The sequence below is a fragment of the Xyrauchen texanus genome, chromosome 31 (assembly GCF_025860055.1).
Source record: "Xyrauchen texanus isolate HMW12.3.18 chromosome 31, RBS_HiC_50CHRs, whole genome shotgun sequence".
In the NCBI taxonomy this organism is placed as follows: domain Eukaryota; kingdom Metazoa; phylum Chordata; class Actinopteri; order Cypriniformes; family Catostomidae; genus Xyrauchen; species Xyrauchen texanus.
The window spans coordinates 21,984,426-22,000,309 of NC_068306.1; the positions used below are offsets into that span (position 1 = coordinate 21,984,426).

The window sequence follows — 15,884 nt, forward strand, 5'->3', positions numbered from 1 at the left end:
TTTATTTTTGAGCCCTGACATATTTACTACTATATGTTTGAAATATGTTCTCCAGATTTAAAATAAATACAATTTTTCACGAGTTCTTACAGATAGAGGCTAGTGCAATCATAAAGGTCAAGATGCAGTAATCCATGTTTTACTTAAATTTATTCAGTCAAAGTTTATTTTTGGGCACATTTAAAAACAACCGAAGTTGCCCAAACTGCTGTACAGTACAATATACAGAGCAATAAAGCCAAACAACAAAGGACAGTATAAAAAAGGTAGACACACAAGGCAAGGGATCATGGTAAGTTAAAAGCCAATGAAAAGAGGTGGGTTTTTAAACTAGACTTAAAAACAGGTGGAGTGGGAGAAGTTCTGATATGAGTCGGCAGACTGTTGCAGATTTTTGGGCCAGCAATGGCAAAGGCTCGATCTCCTCTTTGCTTTAATCTGGATCTGGGAACGTAGAGTAAGCCACAGTCCCCAGATTTTAGGGATTGAGTAGGCATGTGGGAACACAGCACATTTAAAAGATTAATTTTTCGAGGTTTCTCACAGAGAGAAATGGTTTTACTCTGGCTAATAGTCGTAAATGGAAGAAACCTGATCTTACCACAGCATTAATTTGTTTATCAAATTTAAGGTTGTTGTTGAATAAGAAGCCTAATTTCCTAGCACATGAGTAAAAGGCTCAAGAGTATCTAACTTGAGGTTGCACGTATGATTACTATCATTAGAACTGAACAAAAAAACTGAATCAGCCATGCTTTCCATTACTTAAGACAGGCTAGTAGTGGCTCAAGGGCATGTTTGTCATTGCGCTTCAGAGGTAAATAGATTTGGGTGTCAACTGCATAACAGTGAAAAGAAACACAGTATTTGTTTAAAATCGAACCCGTTGGAAGCATATATAACGAGAAAAAATCGGGAGCCAAGATCGAGCCTTGCAGCACACCACAGGAGAGAAGAGCAGCAGAAGATGTATGCTGACCAAGACAGACAGAAAACCTTCGATTGGTTAGGTAGGAACGAAACCAAGTTAGTACTGTTCCCTGAATACACACGGCCTCAGGTGAGAAATAAGAGTGTTATGATCAACCATATCAAAAGCTGAACTGAGATCCAAAAGAACCAATGCAACTGCATTCCCAGAGTCCGTTGCAGATAAAGTAGCATTTGTGACTCTTAGTAAAGCAGATTCCGTTCAGTGGAGCATTTTGAAACCAGACTGGAAAATTTGTTGATGGAATTAGTGCTGAAATATGACTGTAATTTTGTTAAAACCACTTTATCCAAGATTTTAGAGATAATGTGCAGATTTTGAAATTGGTCTAAAATTCGCAAAATTGTTGAGATCATGATTAGGTTTCTTAAGGAAAGGCGTCACCGTAGCGAGTTTGAGGCAGGGACAGTTCCAGTGCTTAAACATTTGTTAATAATGGCTAGAAGCCAGGGCCCAATAGTGTCATCAGTTTGTTTAATAAAATGTGTGGGAATGGCATCCAGGAGACAGAAGGTGGGCTTTATGTTTACAATAATTTTGACTGCAAGTCAGGAGAGATAGGTTCAAACTCACTCTGGGACACAGAGAAATATTATGTCTCCGAGATGTTATGGGCAGAGTACAGGGTTTGTGACCTCAGGGCTGTGATCTTGTCAGCATAAAACTTCAGAAAACTGTCACGAGAGAAACAGATGTCACAGGAAAGATTTTAACAGACGGATTAAGGGCAGAGTCTCTAGTGGAAAAGAGAACTATCGGTCTATGACTGTTTTTTGTAATGAGCTCAGAGAAATATGTGGATTTAGCAGTCTTAACAGCTTTCTGAAAAGCAGAAAGTGAGTCTCTAAGAATATCGGATGATACCTGTAATTTGTCTTTTTTCCAGTTGCGTTCCGCTCTTCTGCAGATCTGTCTTAGTGAGGGTCAGTGTCATTAATCCAAGGCTCTGATGTAAATTTGGGATGTTTATGCCTTAGTGGAGAAATAGAACAATAAAACAGGTTAAAATGTTCATCAGCATCTAAGTGATGCAGAGAGGAGTCCAAAGCCAGGGGTGTACAGGCCTCTCTAAACTCATCAATAGTGTGAGAAGTATAAATACCAGCGTGTCCAGCGATTCGTAGTACAAGGTTTATCCATTGGAACAGGGAGAGATGTGGTGAAACACACAGGTTTATGGTCCGAAAAGTTAATATCACAGATTTCAATGTCACAAACAAGTATGCCATGAGATAAGACCAAATCAAGAGTATGTCCCTTGAAATTTGTGAGGCCATCCACCCACTGCACAAAATCAAATAACTCCTTGGATAGGGGTTTAGACACACAGCACGTGTGAAGATTAAAATCTCCTAACATTGAAATATGATACAAATTTGTGTCAATTCCCCCCATATGTGGTTTACTCCACCTCTGCGAATCCAGGGGGAAATACACAGAGAAAGCTTGACAAGTGAGCCAGGGAAGATGGGTTGGATCCACCGGTGATGCACCTCCAACGAGCGCCAAATGACTTGGCGACCAAGGTCCAGAAGGAGCAGGTAGGTCATGCTGGATTTCAGTCTGACTGCCGCACCACCCTGCTTGCCACAATGTCTCCGCCGTTTCCTCTGAGGAATATCGAAAGGTCACCGACACAGGTAATCAGGGATGTGTGATAAGAAGGCAGGAGAGAAAAATCATGATCCGTTCAGGTCAGACATGGACAGTTCAGTAATTGAGCTATGGATATCAAGCAGCGTTTGACATTCGTAGACAAGTACAGAGTAACTAGCCTTGATTAAGAAAAACAAAAAGAGTAACAACAGTAAGGAGGACAGCAGAGAGCATGCCACACACCGGCGCCATCTTGTTTAAGCATATACATTTAGTCTTGCTACACCATTTTGCGGTCATATGATATGATGACTTGTGTGTAGACAGCATGTTTTGGGATGTGGAGACACCTCTGTTAGATCTCTGTGCTTTCATGCATACTCAACAACAACAACTTACATTTATATAGCGCTTTTCTCAAACTCAAAGCACTTTACATAGTATAGGGAGAATCTCCTCAACCACCACCAGTGTGCAGCATCCATCTGGATGATGCAACGGCAGCCATAGTGCACCAGAACGCCCACCACACACCAGCTATTGGTGGAGAGGAGATGGTAGAGTGATGTAGCCAATTCAGGGATGGAGATTATTAGGAGGCCATGATAGATAGGGGAATTTGGCTAGGACACCAGGGTTTAACCCCTACTCTTTAGGAGAAAGTGCCCTAGGGATTTTTAATGACCACAGAGAGTCAAGACCTTAGTTTAACATCCCATCCAGTGCTTTTTTTTTTTTTTTACAGTATAGTGTCCCCGTCACTATACTGGGGCATTAGGACCCACACAGACCATAGGGTGAGCACCCCCTGCTGGCCTCCCTAATACCACTTCCAGCAGCAACCTTGGTTTTCCCCAGGTGGTCTCCCATCCAGGTACTGGCCAGGCTCAACCCTGCTTAGCTTTAGTGGGCAACCAGGCAATAGCCACAGGGTGATATGGCAGCCAACAATATGTTTATAGTATGTTCCAGTATGTTTATAGCCCGATCACGCCTTTGCTTCCATCCTTGAAGGAAAGGCTCTTATTTCACTGCTGCTCACTTTGGCATCAATGCTAATCTCAAGTGCCACAGTATAATCCAAAACACAGAGCTTGCATTTCCAAATTTTGCTGCTGTTAGGCAACGTAGAGCAGGTCTGATCTCAGCCTGAGATAGCACACCCACGGTCCGACCATCAGATGCATTTTATAGATACACACAATTGTTGTAGCGACACTAGTGTTAATTTCATCTGGAAACTGCAGTGAAACGTAGAAAGTGACACGTAAAAGTCAGTTTGCAAAAATTTATATAGAGTAATGTTCATTCTATGAGACCAGGTTGACTTTTGTGCTATTTTTTTTTCACTTTGTTGTCTGTACAGACATGAGTGGAGTATTTCCCATGCCAGTCTATTATAGTGGTATCAGCTATTTCAGATAAAATGTCTCAAAGTGGTACAGAAACACACACACACCCACACACACATTTTACGTCATTTTATGTGTCAGTCAGACACTGCAAACTGGACAAGACTTTATGCTTTATGCTGTAGCTAGTGATAAATCTGGCTATGCGAGACCATAGACCAGGCCTGACCGCAATGACCATGACCATCATCACCCTGTGAGAGTAGAGACATGTGCTACGCAGAGCAGTAAAGAAGTCAAAAGACTGGGTACAGCTGGCACTGCCATGCCCAATCCTCTCAGTACCTCAGTGACCTTGGTATAATCCTCCTTCTGAAGGAAAAGCCTCCAGTAGTTTTAGAGGGGAACAGACTAATCCCCTCTCTGCATATTCACAACTTTCTCATTCAGTGCCGTGCAGCAGCTAATCAGGGTAGATCTGTTTTGATATGCAGCAGATAAAGAATCAGGTGTGGCTCAGAATGATATATCCTTTTCAGTTCCGGTGGAGAATCTTTACAAACAAACAATGTTTAGTTATAAAAATGCTGGAGAATAACAATCTTTTATGTATATTAAAATATAATTAAAAAATAAAAATAAATATATTTATAATTATAATTTTTCCCCATTCTGATGGTTGATGTGAACAATACCTGAAGATGCTGACCCATATCTGCATGATTTTATGCATTGCACTGTTGCCATATGATTGGCTGATTAGATAATCACATGAATAAGTAGGTGTACAGGTGTTCCTAATAAAGTGTTCAGTGATTGTACACACACACACACACACACACACACACACACACACACACACACACACACACACACACACACACTGTGGCAGCAGTGCATAAAAGCATGCAGTTATGGGTCAGGAGCATCAGATAATGTTCACATCAACCATCAGAATGGGGAAAGAATGTGATCTCTGTGATTTTTACCGTGGCATGATTGTTTGTGCCAGATGGGTTGGTTTTAGTATTTCTGTAACTGCTTATCTCCTGGGATTTTCATGCACAAAGTCTCAAGTGTTCACTCAGACTGGTGCAAAAATAAAAAACATCTAGTGAGCGGTAGTTCTGCGGATGGAAATACCTTGTTGATGAGAGATGTCAACGGAGAATGGCCAGACCGGTTTGAGCTGACAGAAAGGCTATGATAACTCAGATTAGCACTCTGTACAATTGTGGTGAGCAGAATATCATCTCAGAATACACAACACATCAAACCTTGAGGCAAATGGCCTACAAAAGCTGAAGACCGCATTGGGTTCCATTTCTGTCAGCCAATAACAGAAAACTGAGGATAGCAGTAGGCACAAGCTCAGCAAAACTGGACAGTTGATTACTGTAAAAACTTGGCCTGGTCTGATGAATCTTGATTTCTGCTGTGGTGCACATATGTTAGGGTCATAATGTGGCACCAACAGCATGAATCAATGGACCCAACCAGCCTGTGTCAACAGTCCAGGCTGGTGGTGTAATGGTGTAGGGACCCATTAATACCAGTCAGTCATTGTTTCAATGCCACAGCCTATTTGAGTATTTTTGCTGATCATATTGCATCCCTTCATGACCACAATTGACCAATCTTCAAATGCTTCTTCTAGCATGATGATGCACCATGTCAAAAAGCAAATGCTGCCTCAAACTGGTTTCATGAACATGTTAATGAGTTCACTGTTCTTCAATAGAACACCTAAAATAGAACACTTTTTGGATGTGGTAGAATGGGAGATTCACAGCATTAAATGCAGCTGAAAAATCTGCTGAAATTGCATGCTGCAATCATGTCAACTTGGACAAGAAATTCAAAGGAATGTTCCAACATCTTGTGGAATTCCTGCCAGGAAAAATGTAGGCCGTTTTGAGAGCAAAGGGAAGCCCTACCCAGTAGTGTTCCTAATAAAGTTTTTCAGTGACTTTATGTATACTATTTATTAGGGCTGTCGATTTAACACATTAATTCAGTGCAATTATATTAAAAAAAATAGCTAAAAAGTATGCAATAGCTCATGTCTTACTGGAATCCGGTATGCTCCAGCCCGATCAGGGGCAGCCTGCGGGATGTCGGAGACCCGCACCACCGTCCCCAGCTCCATCAGCGGACACTGATCCCGGAAGTGGTCCGGGTCCCCGCACCTCCAACAGGCCGGCCCAGGCGTTACGCCCGCACTTGTGCTGGCGGACACCCCCACCTGAGGAGGAGAGCGGCTGAAGGATGGGGAAGGAACATTCTCCCAAGGCTGGGAAGCTGGTCGCACATACACTCCACGCCTGCGTGGGGCAGGAATGGGCCCTGGGGAGAGAACAGAGCAAGAGAACACAGGGGAGGGGGAAGAGGGGGGGTGCAGACACAGGGGAAGGGGAGAGAGAAGAAGAGGGCTCGTCCGCCCTCAGGATCACCGCCAAATGGTCCTCCGCCAGACGAACAGCCTCCTCCAGCGACGCCGGGCGGTGGCACTGGACCCACTCCGCCATCTTTCGGGGCAGCCGTTGGACGAATTGCTCCAGTACCACCTTGTCGATCACTCTCTCGATGTCGCGGTCCCCCGCGAGCAGCCACCTCCGACAGGTGTCCCGGAGCCGTTGCGCAAACGCAAACGGGCGATCGGACATTTCTATCTTCATGCCGCGGAAGAGCTGGCGATTCTCTTCCGGGCTCCGACCGACCCGTTGCAGAATGGCTTTCTTCAGATCTGGATAGGCCAGGAGGTTCGTCGCCGGCAGTTGTTGTGCCGCAAGTTGAGCTTCCCCGAATGCGACTAATTCCGTTATACATTACCTAATAAGGACAGTTTAATTTATTTCATAGCTCACATATTTCGAGACTCTAAATTCCCTTCTAAATATCGCATACCAAATATCCTTACATATTATGGTGTGAGAATGCGGGCAATTTAACTGACAATCTCCACATCTCTAAATTATATATGTAATACCCTACAGTCTCATACTAAATTGTTTAAAAAATGTAAACAAAATATTACCTGCGATGGACTGGCGACCTGTCCAGGGTGTCCCCCGCCTTTCGCCCAATGTTAGCTGGGATAGGCTCCAGCCCCCCGCGACCCTGTACACAGGATAAGCGGTTGACGATGGATGGATGGAAACAAAATATTACATTGTCACTGCTCCGGTGTGTTTTCCGATTTGTTTGGTTTGTTTTGTTTTTTCTCCCTTATGGTTTGCAGGCATGGCTGGCATGCATGATCAGTGTTTCCATGGGAACATTGATTGTTCCCTGGGGAACGCTGATCATGCCACTGATTAGCATGGCGAGCAACACCTGTTCTCCTCTAATTCATGCCCTTCTTAAGCCTGTCGTGTTCTCAGTATCTTTGCTAGATTGTGGTTTGGTCTTGAGTACTAACTTCACTCTTTCTGTCTAGTTGGTCCTGTCTCATGTATCTGTTGACTGTCTGCATGTCGGTTGTGTGGTTACCTTCCAGTTTTGCTGTGTGTCAGCTGGTTTTCCATGGATGATACCTCGTCTCTGCCTGCATGTCGGGTGTAAGATCGCCCATCTCAGCTGTGCATTGTTCTTTCATGCACACTAAACTTCATGGAGGATTATGTGAAGCTGTTCCTGACTACCACATTGCACACTCTTATCCTACGAACACACTCTTTCCGATTGCCCACGGGTGTGGACACAGCCTTCTCCTCTGTTACCTCTCTTCCCTGCTGCAGCCGGTGCCGGGATCCTCGACATCCACAGTGTCAGCTCACCTTTGTTGTTAATAAATCCTTTAAACATTTCCTCTGCTCTTGGGAATGTTTGTTCTCACTATTGCTTGTTACAGAACAATCTAGCCAGTATGGACCCAGTGGAGGAATCTTCTCTTTGCTCCGCCCTCTCCCTGCTGAGATGTTAGCAGGACCAGATTTCTGCTTCGAACCAGCCTTGGAGGTGATGGCTTCGCAGCTTGCCGAGCTCACCTCTGTTGTGCAGCAGCTCCACCTATCTCTGGATTTTGGGCCCCCTTAGGAGACTTCCTTACCAGCTCTGGTGGTTCCACTGGCTCCTGGACGCTTTGAAGCACGCATTTCCCCTCCAGCCCCATATTCAGTTTATTCTGAATCCTGCAGCGCATTCCTTTCACAATGTTCCCTGTTTTTCATGTTACAGCCCTCCACTTTCACATCAGATACGATTAAGGTGGCCAGCACAATTACGCTTCTCACTGGAAGGGCTGGCGAATGGGGCACTGCCATATGGGACAACAGACATCCCTGCTGCGCTTCCAATCAGCGCTCCGCCGAGTGTTTGATCTCTCAGTTCAAGGTCAGGAGGTGGCAAGGGTCTTATCTGGACTGTCTCAAGGAGATCGACGAGTCTACAATTATGCGATTGAATTTCACACCCTAGCTGTTGATTGTGAGTAGAATGACCATGCTATGTGGGATAGATTTCTGCATGCTCTTTCTGGCGACATTCTAGATGAGATTTACCCGTTGAATTTGCCTCCATGCTTCGATGACTTGGTGGATTAGGCTATCGGAGTCGATCAAAGCCTGACCCTACACCGACCCCACTTTCCACCCACCCTAGTGGCTGATCTTCCTACTTGATCTGCTTCTTCAGCCAACTCACCGGAATCACGGCCCGACACTGAGCCTATGCAAGTTGCTAGAACCCAAATCTCACTTAGGGAGAAACAGCAATGTCTCGTTAAAGGACTGTTTTTATTGTGCGTGCTCTGATCATCTCTCTGATTCCTGTCTGGTAAAAGACATCGCTCGTTGGTAGGAGAGGGGTAACTGGCGAGCGCTACACCTTTGGACAAAACCCCTGGACTTTGGACACTTCTCCAGGCCCGGCTGCTGAATGGATCTGCCTGTCACATGGTTTCTGACTTGTTGATTCCGGAGCTGAAGGGAACTTTATGTATTTCGATTTGGCGACTTCCTATGGTCCAGTTGGAAACCCATCACCGCTTACACCCTTAGTGGCACACCACTGTCCATCATTACTCAATCCACAAAGCTGGTTACCTTTGTCTCTGGGAATCATATGGAGTAGTTGTCCTTCTATCTGATCCAATCTCTATCGGCACTGGTAGTGTTGGGGCATCCTTGGTTTGTAATGCACAACCAACACATAGACTGGTCAACCAACACTGTTCTTGCTTGGAGTCCCTATTGTTTGTCGCGCTGACTTAACTCTTCTATTTCCCCTGTCCAGTCTTGTGTTTCATTAGATGAACCGCCGATTGGTCGATTGCTTTGTGTTTGTCTGATCTTCTCCCAGTATATCCAAGACCATGTGGCTGGTGCTTCAGCGACTGCTAGAGAATCAGCTGTTCGTCAAGGCGGAGACATGCACTTTTCATGCACAGTCGGTTCCATACCTGGGGTTAATTTTTTCATCCGAGGTATTGTGCATGTACCCGGCTATGGTTAGAGCCATCTCAGAATCTCACAAGGCATTGCAGAGGTTATAATAATAATTGTATTTAGAACCGCTGTGAGCAACTGAAGGTGATTGTGGCAAAGAACACAAAACTCCATAAGATGTTGGTTAATGGAGAAAAATAACCTTGGGAGAAACCAGGCTCATTGTGGTGGCCAGTTCCCCTCTGACTAAACAACATGAATATAATGCAAGTAGGAGTTATTTGTGTGCAGTGCAAGTCATGGTTTGAAATTTGTAAATTAAGTAAGCATTACTGTATAGTGTTTTATAAATAAAATATTTTTTTATGAACTTTAAGTTTAATGACTAATGTCTTTAAAGTCGATCCTGGATAAACTGCAGAAGTTTACATAGATGCATTGTCCTTTGTTAAATTAAAATTAAACTCTATATGTTCCATTTCAAGAGTGTAGTCCATCAATAGACAAAGGTGATGCAGGCAGAGATTAATGAGGTGCATCGCAGTTCAACCAGCAGGTAATTTCGTTGACATTCGGTGGGGTGCATCCTATGTCCAAGGTTCACGCAGTGGCATATGTAGTATCTGATGTCTTACAGTTGTAGTTGGCATCAGTTCATCCTCTGAAGTCAAAAGACTGAAGTGATGTCTGGCTAGCACCGTCTGTAGTTTGTCATCATCTCTCAGCAGAGTCCGACACCAAGCAGGAATGGAGCTGGATCTGGCAGGCTCTGGTAACTTCGGTATATGAATCCTAAGGTTGAGACATGGAAACAAATAGAATATTATTAGCGTAGATGCCATTCTATTTTATGTAGAGTTATAGATCATTATGGATGTTTCTGGTTCCGCAGACCTAAGTAAAGCGTGAGTTGAATGATAAATTAGGTGTATTCCTAGCTAAATAGATGAGTCTTTATTCTAGACTTAAACTGAGTGTGTCTGCATCCCGAACAGTGTTATGGAGACTATTGCATAGTTTAGGAGCCAATTATGAAAAGGATATACCTCCTTTTGTGGATTTTGATATTTCTGGAATGATTAACAAGGCAGAATTTTGTGATCGTAATGAACGTGATGGAAAGTAGACAAATGGACAAGCTGAGCGGGCAAATCAGGAGATGGAAAAGACCCTTTGCCGTGTGGCCTCCCGTAATTCCTCTTCTTGGAGTGATCATTTAGTCTGGGTCGAGTACGCCCACAGCTCCTTTCGGTCAGCGTTTACGGCAGGGGCACTTAATTTGCGGACTCCGGTCTGAATCTGGAACGAAGGACAATTAAATCCGGACCGAGCTTTGAAGCTTTGTGCTAATTATCTGACAACTGGCTAAGTGATTATGTAAGCATACATTGCCATTTAAAACAATAGCTCCCCTTTCGCAGAAAACAATTTATGAATTACATATTTTTATGGGATATTGACTCATTTCTAATAAACAAATGAACACTTTTATGTAGATTAAGCCAGGCAGTGATTTTGTTGTGCAAGCTCAATGGCCAGGTGTAGGTGAATGTCCATGATAACAGTACAGGAATGAGAACATAAGTGTGTGTGTGTGTGTGTGTGTGTGTGTGTGTGTGTGTGAGAGAGAGCCAGACAGAAAGCAGTGGAAGGGAGTGCATAAGGGTGGGTGGGGGTTATTTGCACTGGCAACGTCATACTAAAGGAGACACAGGAGCCTGTTGCTATGCCAACGCAGATGGGCCACCGCATTTCAATGCAGACGTCCACAGCAGGCCTCTCCGCATCAGAGTGCTGTTGCAATGACGCCATGCATTTGCATTCTCAGTAAAATAAATGTTTACATGCAGCATACGTTCCTTTAAACATACCAACACCTTTGGGCAAATGTTGCTACGTTCTGTTCTGCTCAGTGGGCACATAGTCACTCAACCTGCTTCATATTAAAATGTGCCTCGCTGGGAGGGAAGTGTGGCTTCTCTGTAAGCTATTACTGTCCATCTTCGTATCTCTTGGTTAAATTAGCTAAATAAATCGTCTCCCTCACAAATTGGAGAGTAAAACCAAAATTGATGGTTGTGGTAGACCGGCTGCTTATTGGTCATGAATGAAACAGCTTAATGAAAAAAATTCTTAATGCAATGTGGCATGGCATTAAAACGCAATAGAAGTATTAGACCAAAAGAATCAATGAGGCAAAAGTACACCATTTCAGGTTGGGAAAAACTGCTAAAACACATGCAGAAGGAAGTCTGGATTTGGGGTCATTTATAAATAAATGTACTTCTCTTTATATGCTAAAAGTGAGAGAAACATAAATTATGTATCATCTTCGAAGGCGATGCCTCTTAGTATATGAGCATCATAACACGATATATCACCTCACTAGAACCAGATAACTACTGGATTCAGACACATGAGGAGCAGCATATTTACAGGGATGGAAGGATGGATGGGTGGGTGGATGGATGGATGGATGGATGAAGGATAGATAGAATATACATGTAATTTCACTTTACACATCTTTAAGCAGATGTGTAATTTGCATGTAGTGTTGAATCTCTTTCATTTGAATATTCATATTATGTGCTAGAATATTTAAATGAGCAAAGGTAATTTTCAGTCCCTAGGCTGTTAATTGTTCTAAAGCACTTGCAGTGTTCAGATATAACTGCTATTGTTCTTTTTATGGATATTGTCTGTGTTGATCATAGTTTACTGTTCTACTGCTAATTAATTTTTTTATATCTCTTCAAAGCACATCACTTTTCTGCACTCAAAAGCTAAACCGTCTTTTGTCATCTCCATTCCTTCATGTGTGATTTTTATTTATTTATTTATTTTATGGAATTGGCTGCACAATGACTTGTCACTCCCTGTTACAATTATCTATTCGACAGCTGTGTTATCTCCCTAATAGACTGCAGTATTCACAATAAAAGTAGCAGGGCCACTGACAGAACTGCAGTAATTGTCAAGGAATCACACAGGAACATCAGTGAGAACAATGCTGCCTTAACTCTGCACTCTATAATCAAAATATTCCTTTGTTTCATAGAAATTAAATGTATAGCTGCAATGAGAATTTTCACCAAGGTCATGCTCTTTAAATCTGGGGTTGTTTTGTATGTGGTTCCTTGGAGGTACATTTGGAATGTATGGAAAATGGAATGTTCTCTCTTTTCAATTATATATCTCGCCTTGAATGTGGTTCAGAGCACGAGAGACATTTCAACTAATTTGACACAATCTTTTTGATTCATGAAAGTAATCATATTCTTTGCAACATGGAGTGAGGTGTAAATGGCGTTACTGTGGGTTTTCATGAAGCTCCCAGTTGATGCATTATTTTTTAATTCCTTTTTCATGAGATTTTGGTCAAAAACATCTGGTCTACTTTACTGTCAAGTTTGTCTACTGAATTCTTCATCTCTTTTGCACTTTAAAAATACTTTGGTTATGGTGAAACTTGTTTGTCTTCCCCTGCTTTAAGGTGTAGTTCACCCATAAATGAAAATTCTGTCTTTATTTATTCAACCACATGTTATGCTGTGGAAACACAAAGGAAATGTTATGCAAAATGTTATCCTCAGACTACGTCCACACTAAGTTTTTGAAAGCTCAACCTTTTCTCTGTTTTGGCCTTCCGTCCACACTGAAACAGGATTTTTGTCAGCGAAATCTGAGCTTTTTAAAAATGCTCTCACAAGTGGATACATTTGAAAACACCATCTTCCCATTGTAGTGTGGACTGGGAAGCGGATATATCTGAAAACAATGACATATTTGTTGTCATGTGACGCAGTCATTTAATACATTCAAACAAAACAATCAAGATGGCGGCTTGTGTTATGGCGGCGCTGTTTTGACTGCTATTTACTTTAATAGCATTGTTAAAGATAAATGTTACCTTGTACAACATTCAAATTGCATTCCTTCAAAGGCGATGGTAAGTTTTCATATGTATCCGGATTTATGTAGATGTAACCACTGTCTTTTATTGCACTCTCTTCCCATACAATGTATGTGATTGATGATTTAAGCGAACATTCTGCCTTTTCATTTTTGGCTGAACTATCTCTTTGAGAGTTTAAACTACCTGTGCTGTAAGACTGACCTTGACTTTGTTGGCCCTTGTCTGTATTTGCATGACAATTCCTCCTGAATGTCTTCTGAATTTCTGCACAGCTCTCAAATGCATTAGTTAGAGAAAACAGCAATGACTACACTGTAATTACAGAACTTTAACTGCAGGATAGTGGCTCCTGCATTGGTGTGTGTTTTGATTGATTTTGAGCTGATTGGTATTGAACATTATTACAGCTCTGAAGTCAACTCCTAGGCTTATGTTTTTTAGTAAGACTGTCTGCAGAGGTTACCTGCAGCACCCTCTGTATGCTTTAGATAATTTATCTTGGTCCCTGCTGCTTTTTATGAGACATTCTCCCACTGCTTTGCTATTTTATGAGACTGTGGCTTTCAAATGCAACATTTATGGTTGTAACTGCTATAGCATAGAATCTATGATTTAAGGAATGCTATCTGCCAAACACTAAATATGTGCTCCATTAGGAGAAAAAGCATTTTTGTAAGCAAGTGCCTTTTTGGCACTTGTGCCAATTGAAATGCTTTTTTCCTCCCCCCCCCCCCCCCACACTCCCCCCAATGCCTCTTAATACCTTTCTTTGAAAAAAAAAATGTTTATTTTACCTTCCTTTTATTTTATTTTATTTTTTATTTCATTTGAATTTGGCATCCGAGTTCGCCTCAGGATGTCTGTCACAAACTGCAGTCAAACGTTGTGACAATGCTTTTCGTTTCTGTCCGTGCCTTTTTTATGACCCTCTTATTTCCTTTTTCCTTTTTCCTGTTTCTTTCCCTCAAGGTCTGGCGCACCTGACGTTAAAGAGCCAAGGTATGGGGCCTCTCCCTCTTCCTTTTTTTAATTTCCTCCCTCAATCCCCCTATTTGTGCCTAACCCCTTTGCTTCCACAACTCATTTAATCTAAAAACAAGTCACTTTCTCTTCCTTTGTCCCGTTGGTTTCTGTGCCCTATCATTCTCTGCTATCTGTGTGTTCTCTATGTGCGTCTCCTCACCCCTGTCCTGTCCACTGGCCCAGCCCCAGGAGCAGCTCCTCTGATGGCCAATCCTGCAGCAGGTAACACTCTTACGCTCTCCCTCTCATGTTTGTTTTGGTCTTGATGTTGTGCGGTCACAAACCGTGCCCAGAATGCACAGAGCCAGAGCTCTGCTGTCATTCTAGCTGTTTGGCTGTGTCTTTATGAGAACATGAATAGTTTCGAAGGCCAATTGCCGACTGAATATGTATATAGAAAATTTTGTCCAAAAAAATGATTTGGGTATTTTTTATAGTGACATTTTTTGCTCCATTTTCTTTCTTTTTTCTTTAGTTCCTTATGATTCATGATTAATATTTTGTTGAAATGTAAATAAAGTGCCCGTTTGAAATGTTTGACTCATTGTAGTGGCTGATAACTGTCATTATCTATTATGCACTTCACATTCTTTTATCAGCATGTACGCCGAATTGCAGTGTAGTCAGGCAAAGCTTTAAAGCTGCAATTATTTTTATGAAAGTAGCCTATCATAGCGCTGCTTGATACGCTAAAGCACTTCAGTCAGACATATTTATCTAACAAATTTCAACAGAGCACACTTCCTGTCTGCAACAATATAAGAAATCAGCTTGATTCCTTGATTCCCCAACTGAACTGTCAATCTTAATTACTTCAAGTGATTACAGGCCTATGTGAGATAAGTAGGGTTCCCTATTTGCATGATTTTGTAATGATTGGTTCACAAAACTTATACAAGGAAGTACTGTATGTCTTCATCAAAATGCTCCATGGCTTACTAGAGTACAACAGATTATCTATTTAATATGACAGTTTTACTGAAGATTTATTTATTTTTAAGACAAGAGCAAAATATGTACAAATATAGTTTTATATATATTTAGGAGCAGCATGTAGTAAGCAACAATTTGTGAATATAATTTCTAAACATTGTGGAGAAAATGTACCAGTCTGCTGATAGTTTGGATAACATGCACGCAGTGTCTAGGAATTATGAAATTCAATTTCAGGGGGGGATTGCTTTTTACACATGTATTTACAGGAGTTTTTGCAGATGATAGTGGACAATTTCCATTATACATTAAGACACGGAACTATTACTTAATCCAGTAAAAAAGAGATGGGGTTTAACAACGTATATTTCAAGTTATGTCGACCACAACGAGCGTGAATATTCACAAGCCACACCTGACCAGCACTGGATTAGAAAGGTCACCGTTTCTGACTATATATAGCCTACTTATAATTATTTTGTTTAATCTCGCTAGATATAGTATGCTACTGTCATATTATAAGTTAGTATAAAATGACGATTGACGATCCAGCTTTAGGTCAAATGCAAAGCTATTTCAGTTATTAATGAAAATATTACTTATATTGAAAAGCCGGTTCTCACCTCCTCCTTTCCATTGAATACCTTTACACTGGTGCTGAAGACCGGAAAGAAGGAGGCAAGAAC

General features: G+C 42.0%; 1 protein-coding gene across 1 annotated transcript in view; it reads left to right on the plus strand.

The window, feature by feature from the left end:
* Positions 1–15,884, plus strand: part of LOC127624709 (neurexin-1-like) — a 526,269-nt gene that overhangs the window by 122,782 nt on the left and 387,603 nt on the right. The window contains exons 4-5 of the mRNA XM_052099555.1: positions 14,212–14,241; positions 14,449–14,487. Of these exons, the coding sequence (XP_051955515.1) occupies positions 14,212–14,241; positions 14,449–14,487 (69 nt within the window). The remainder of the gene's footprint in view (positions 1–14,211; positions 14,242–14,448; positions 14,488–15,884) is intronic.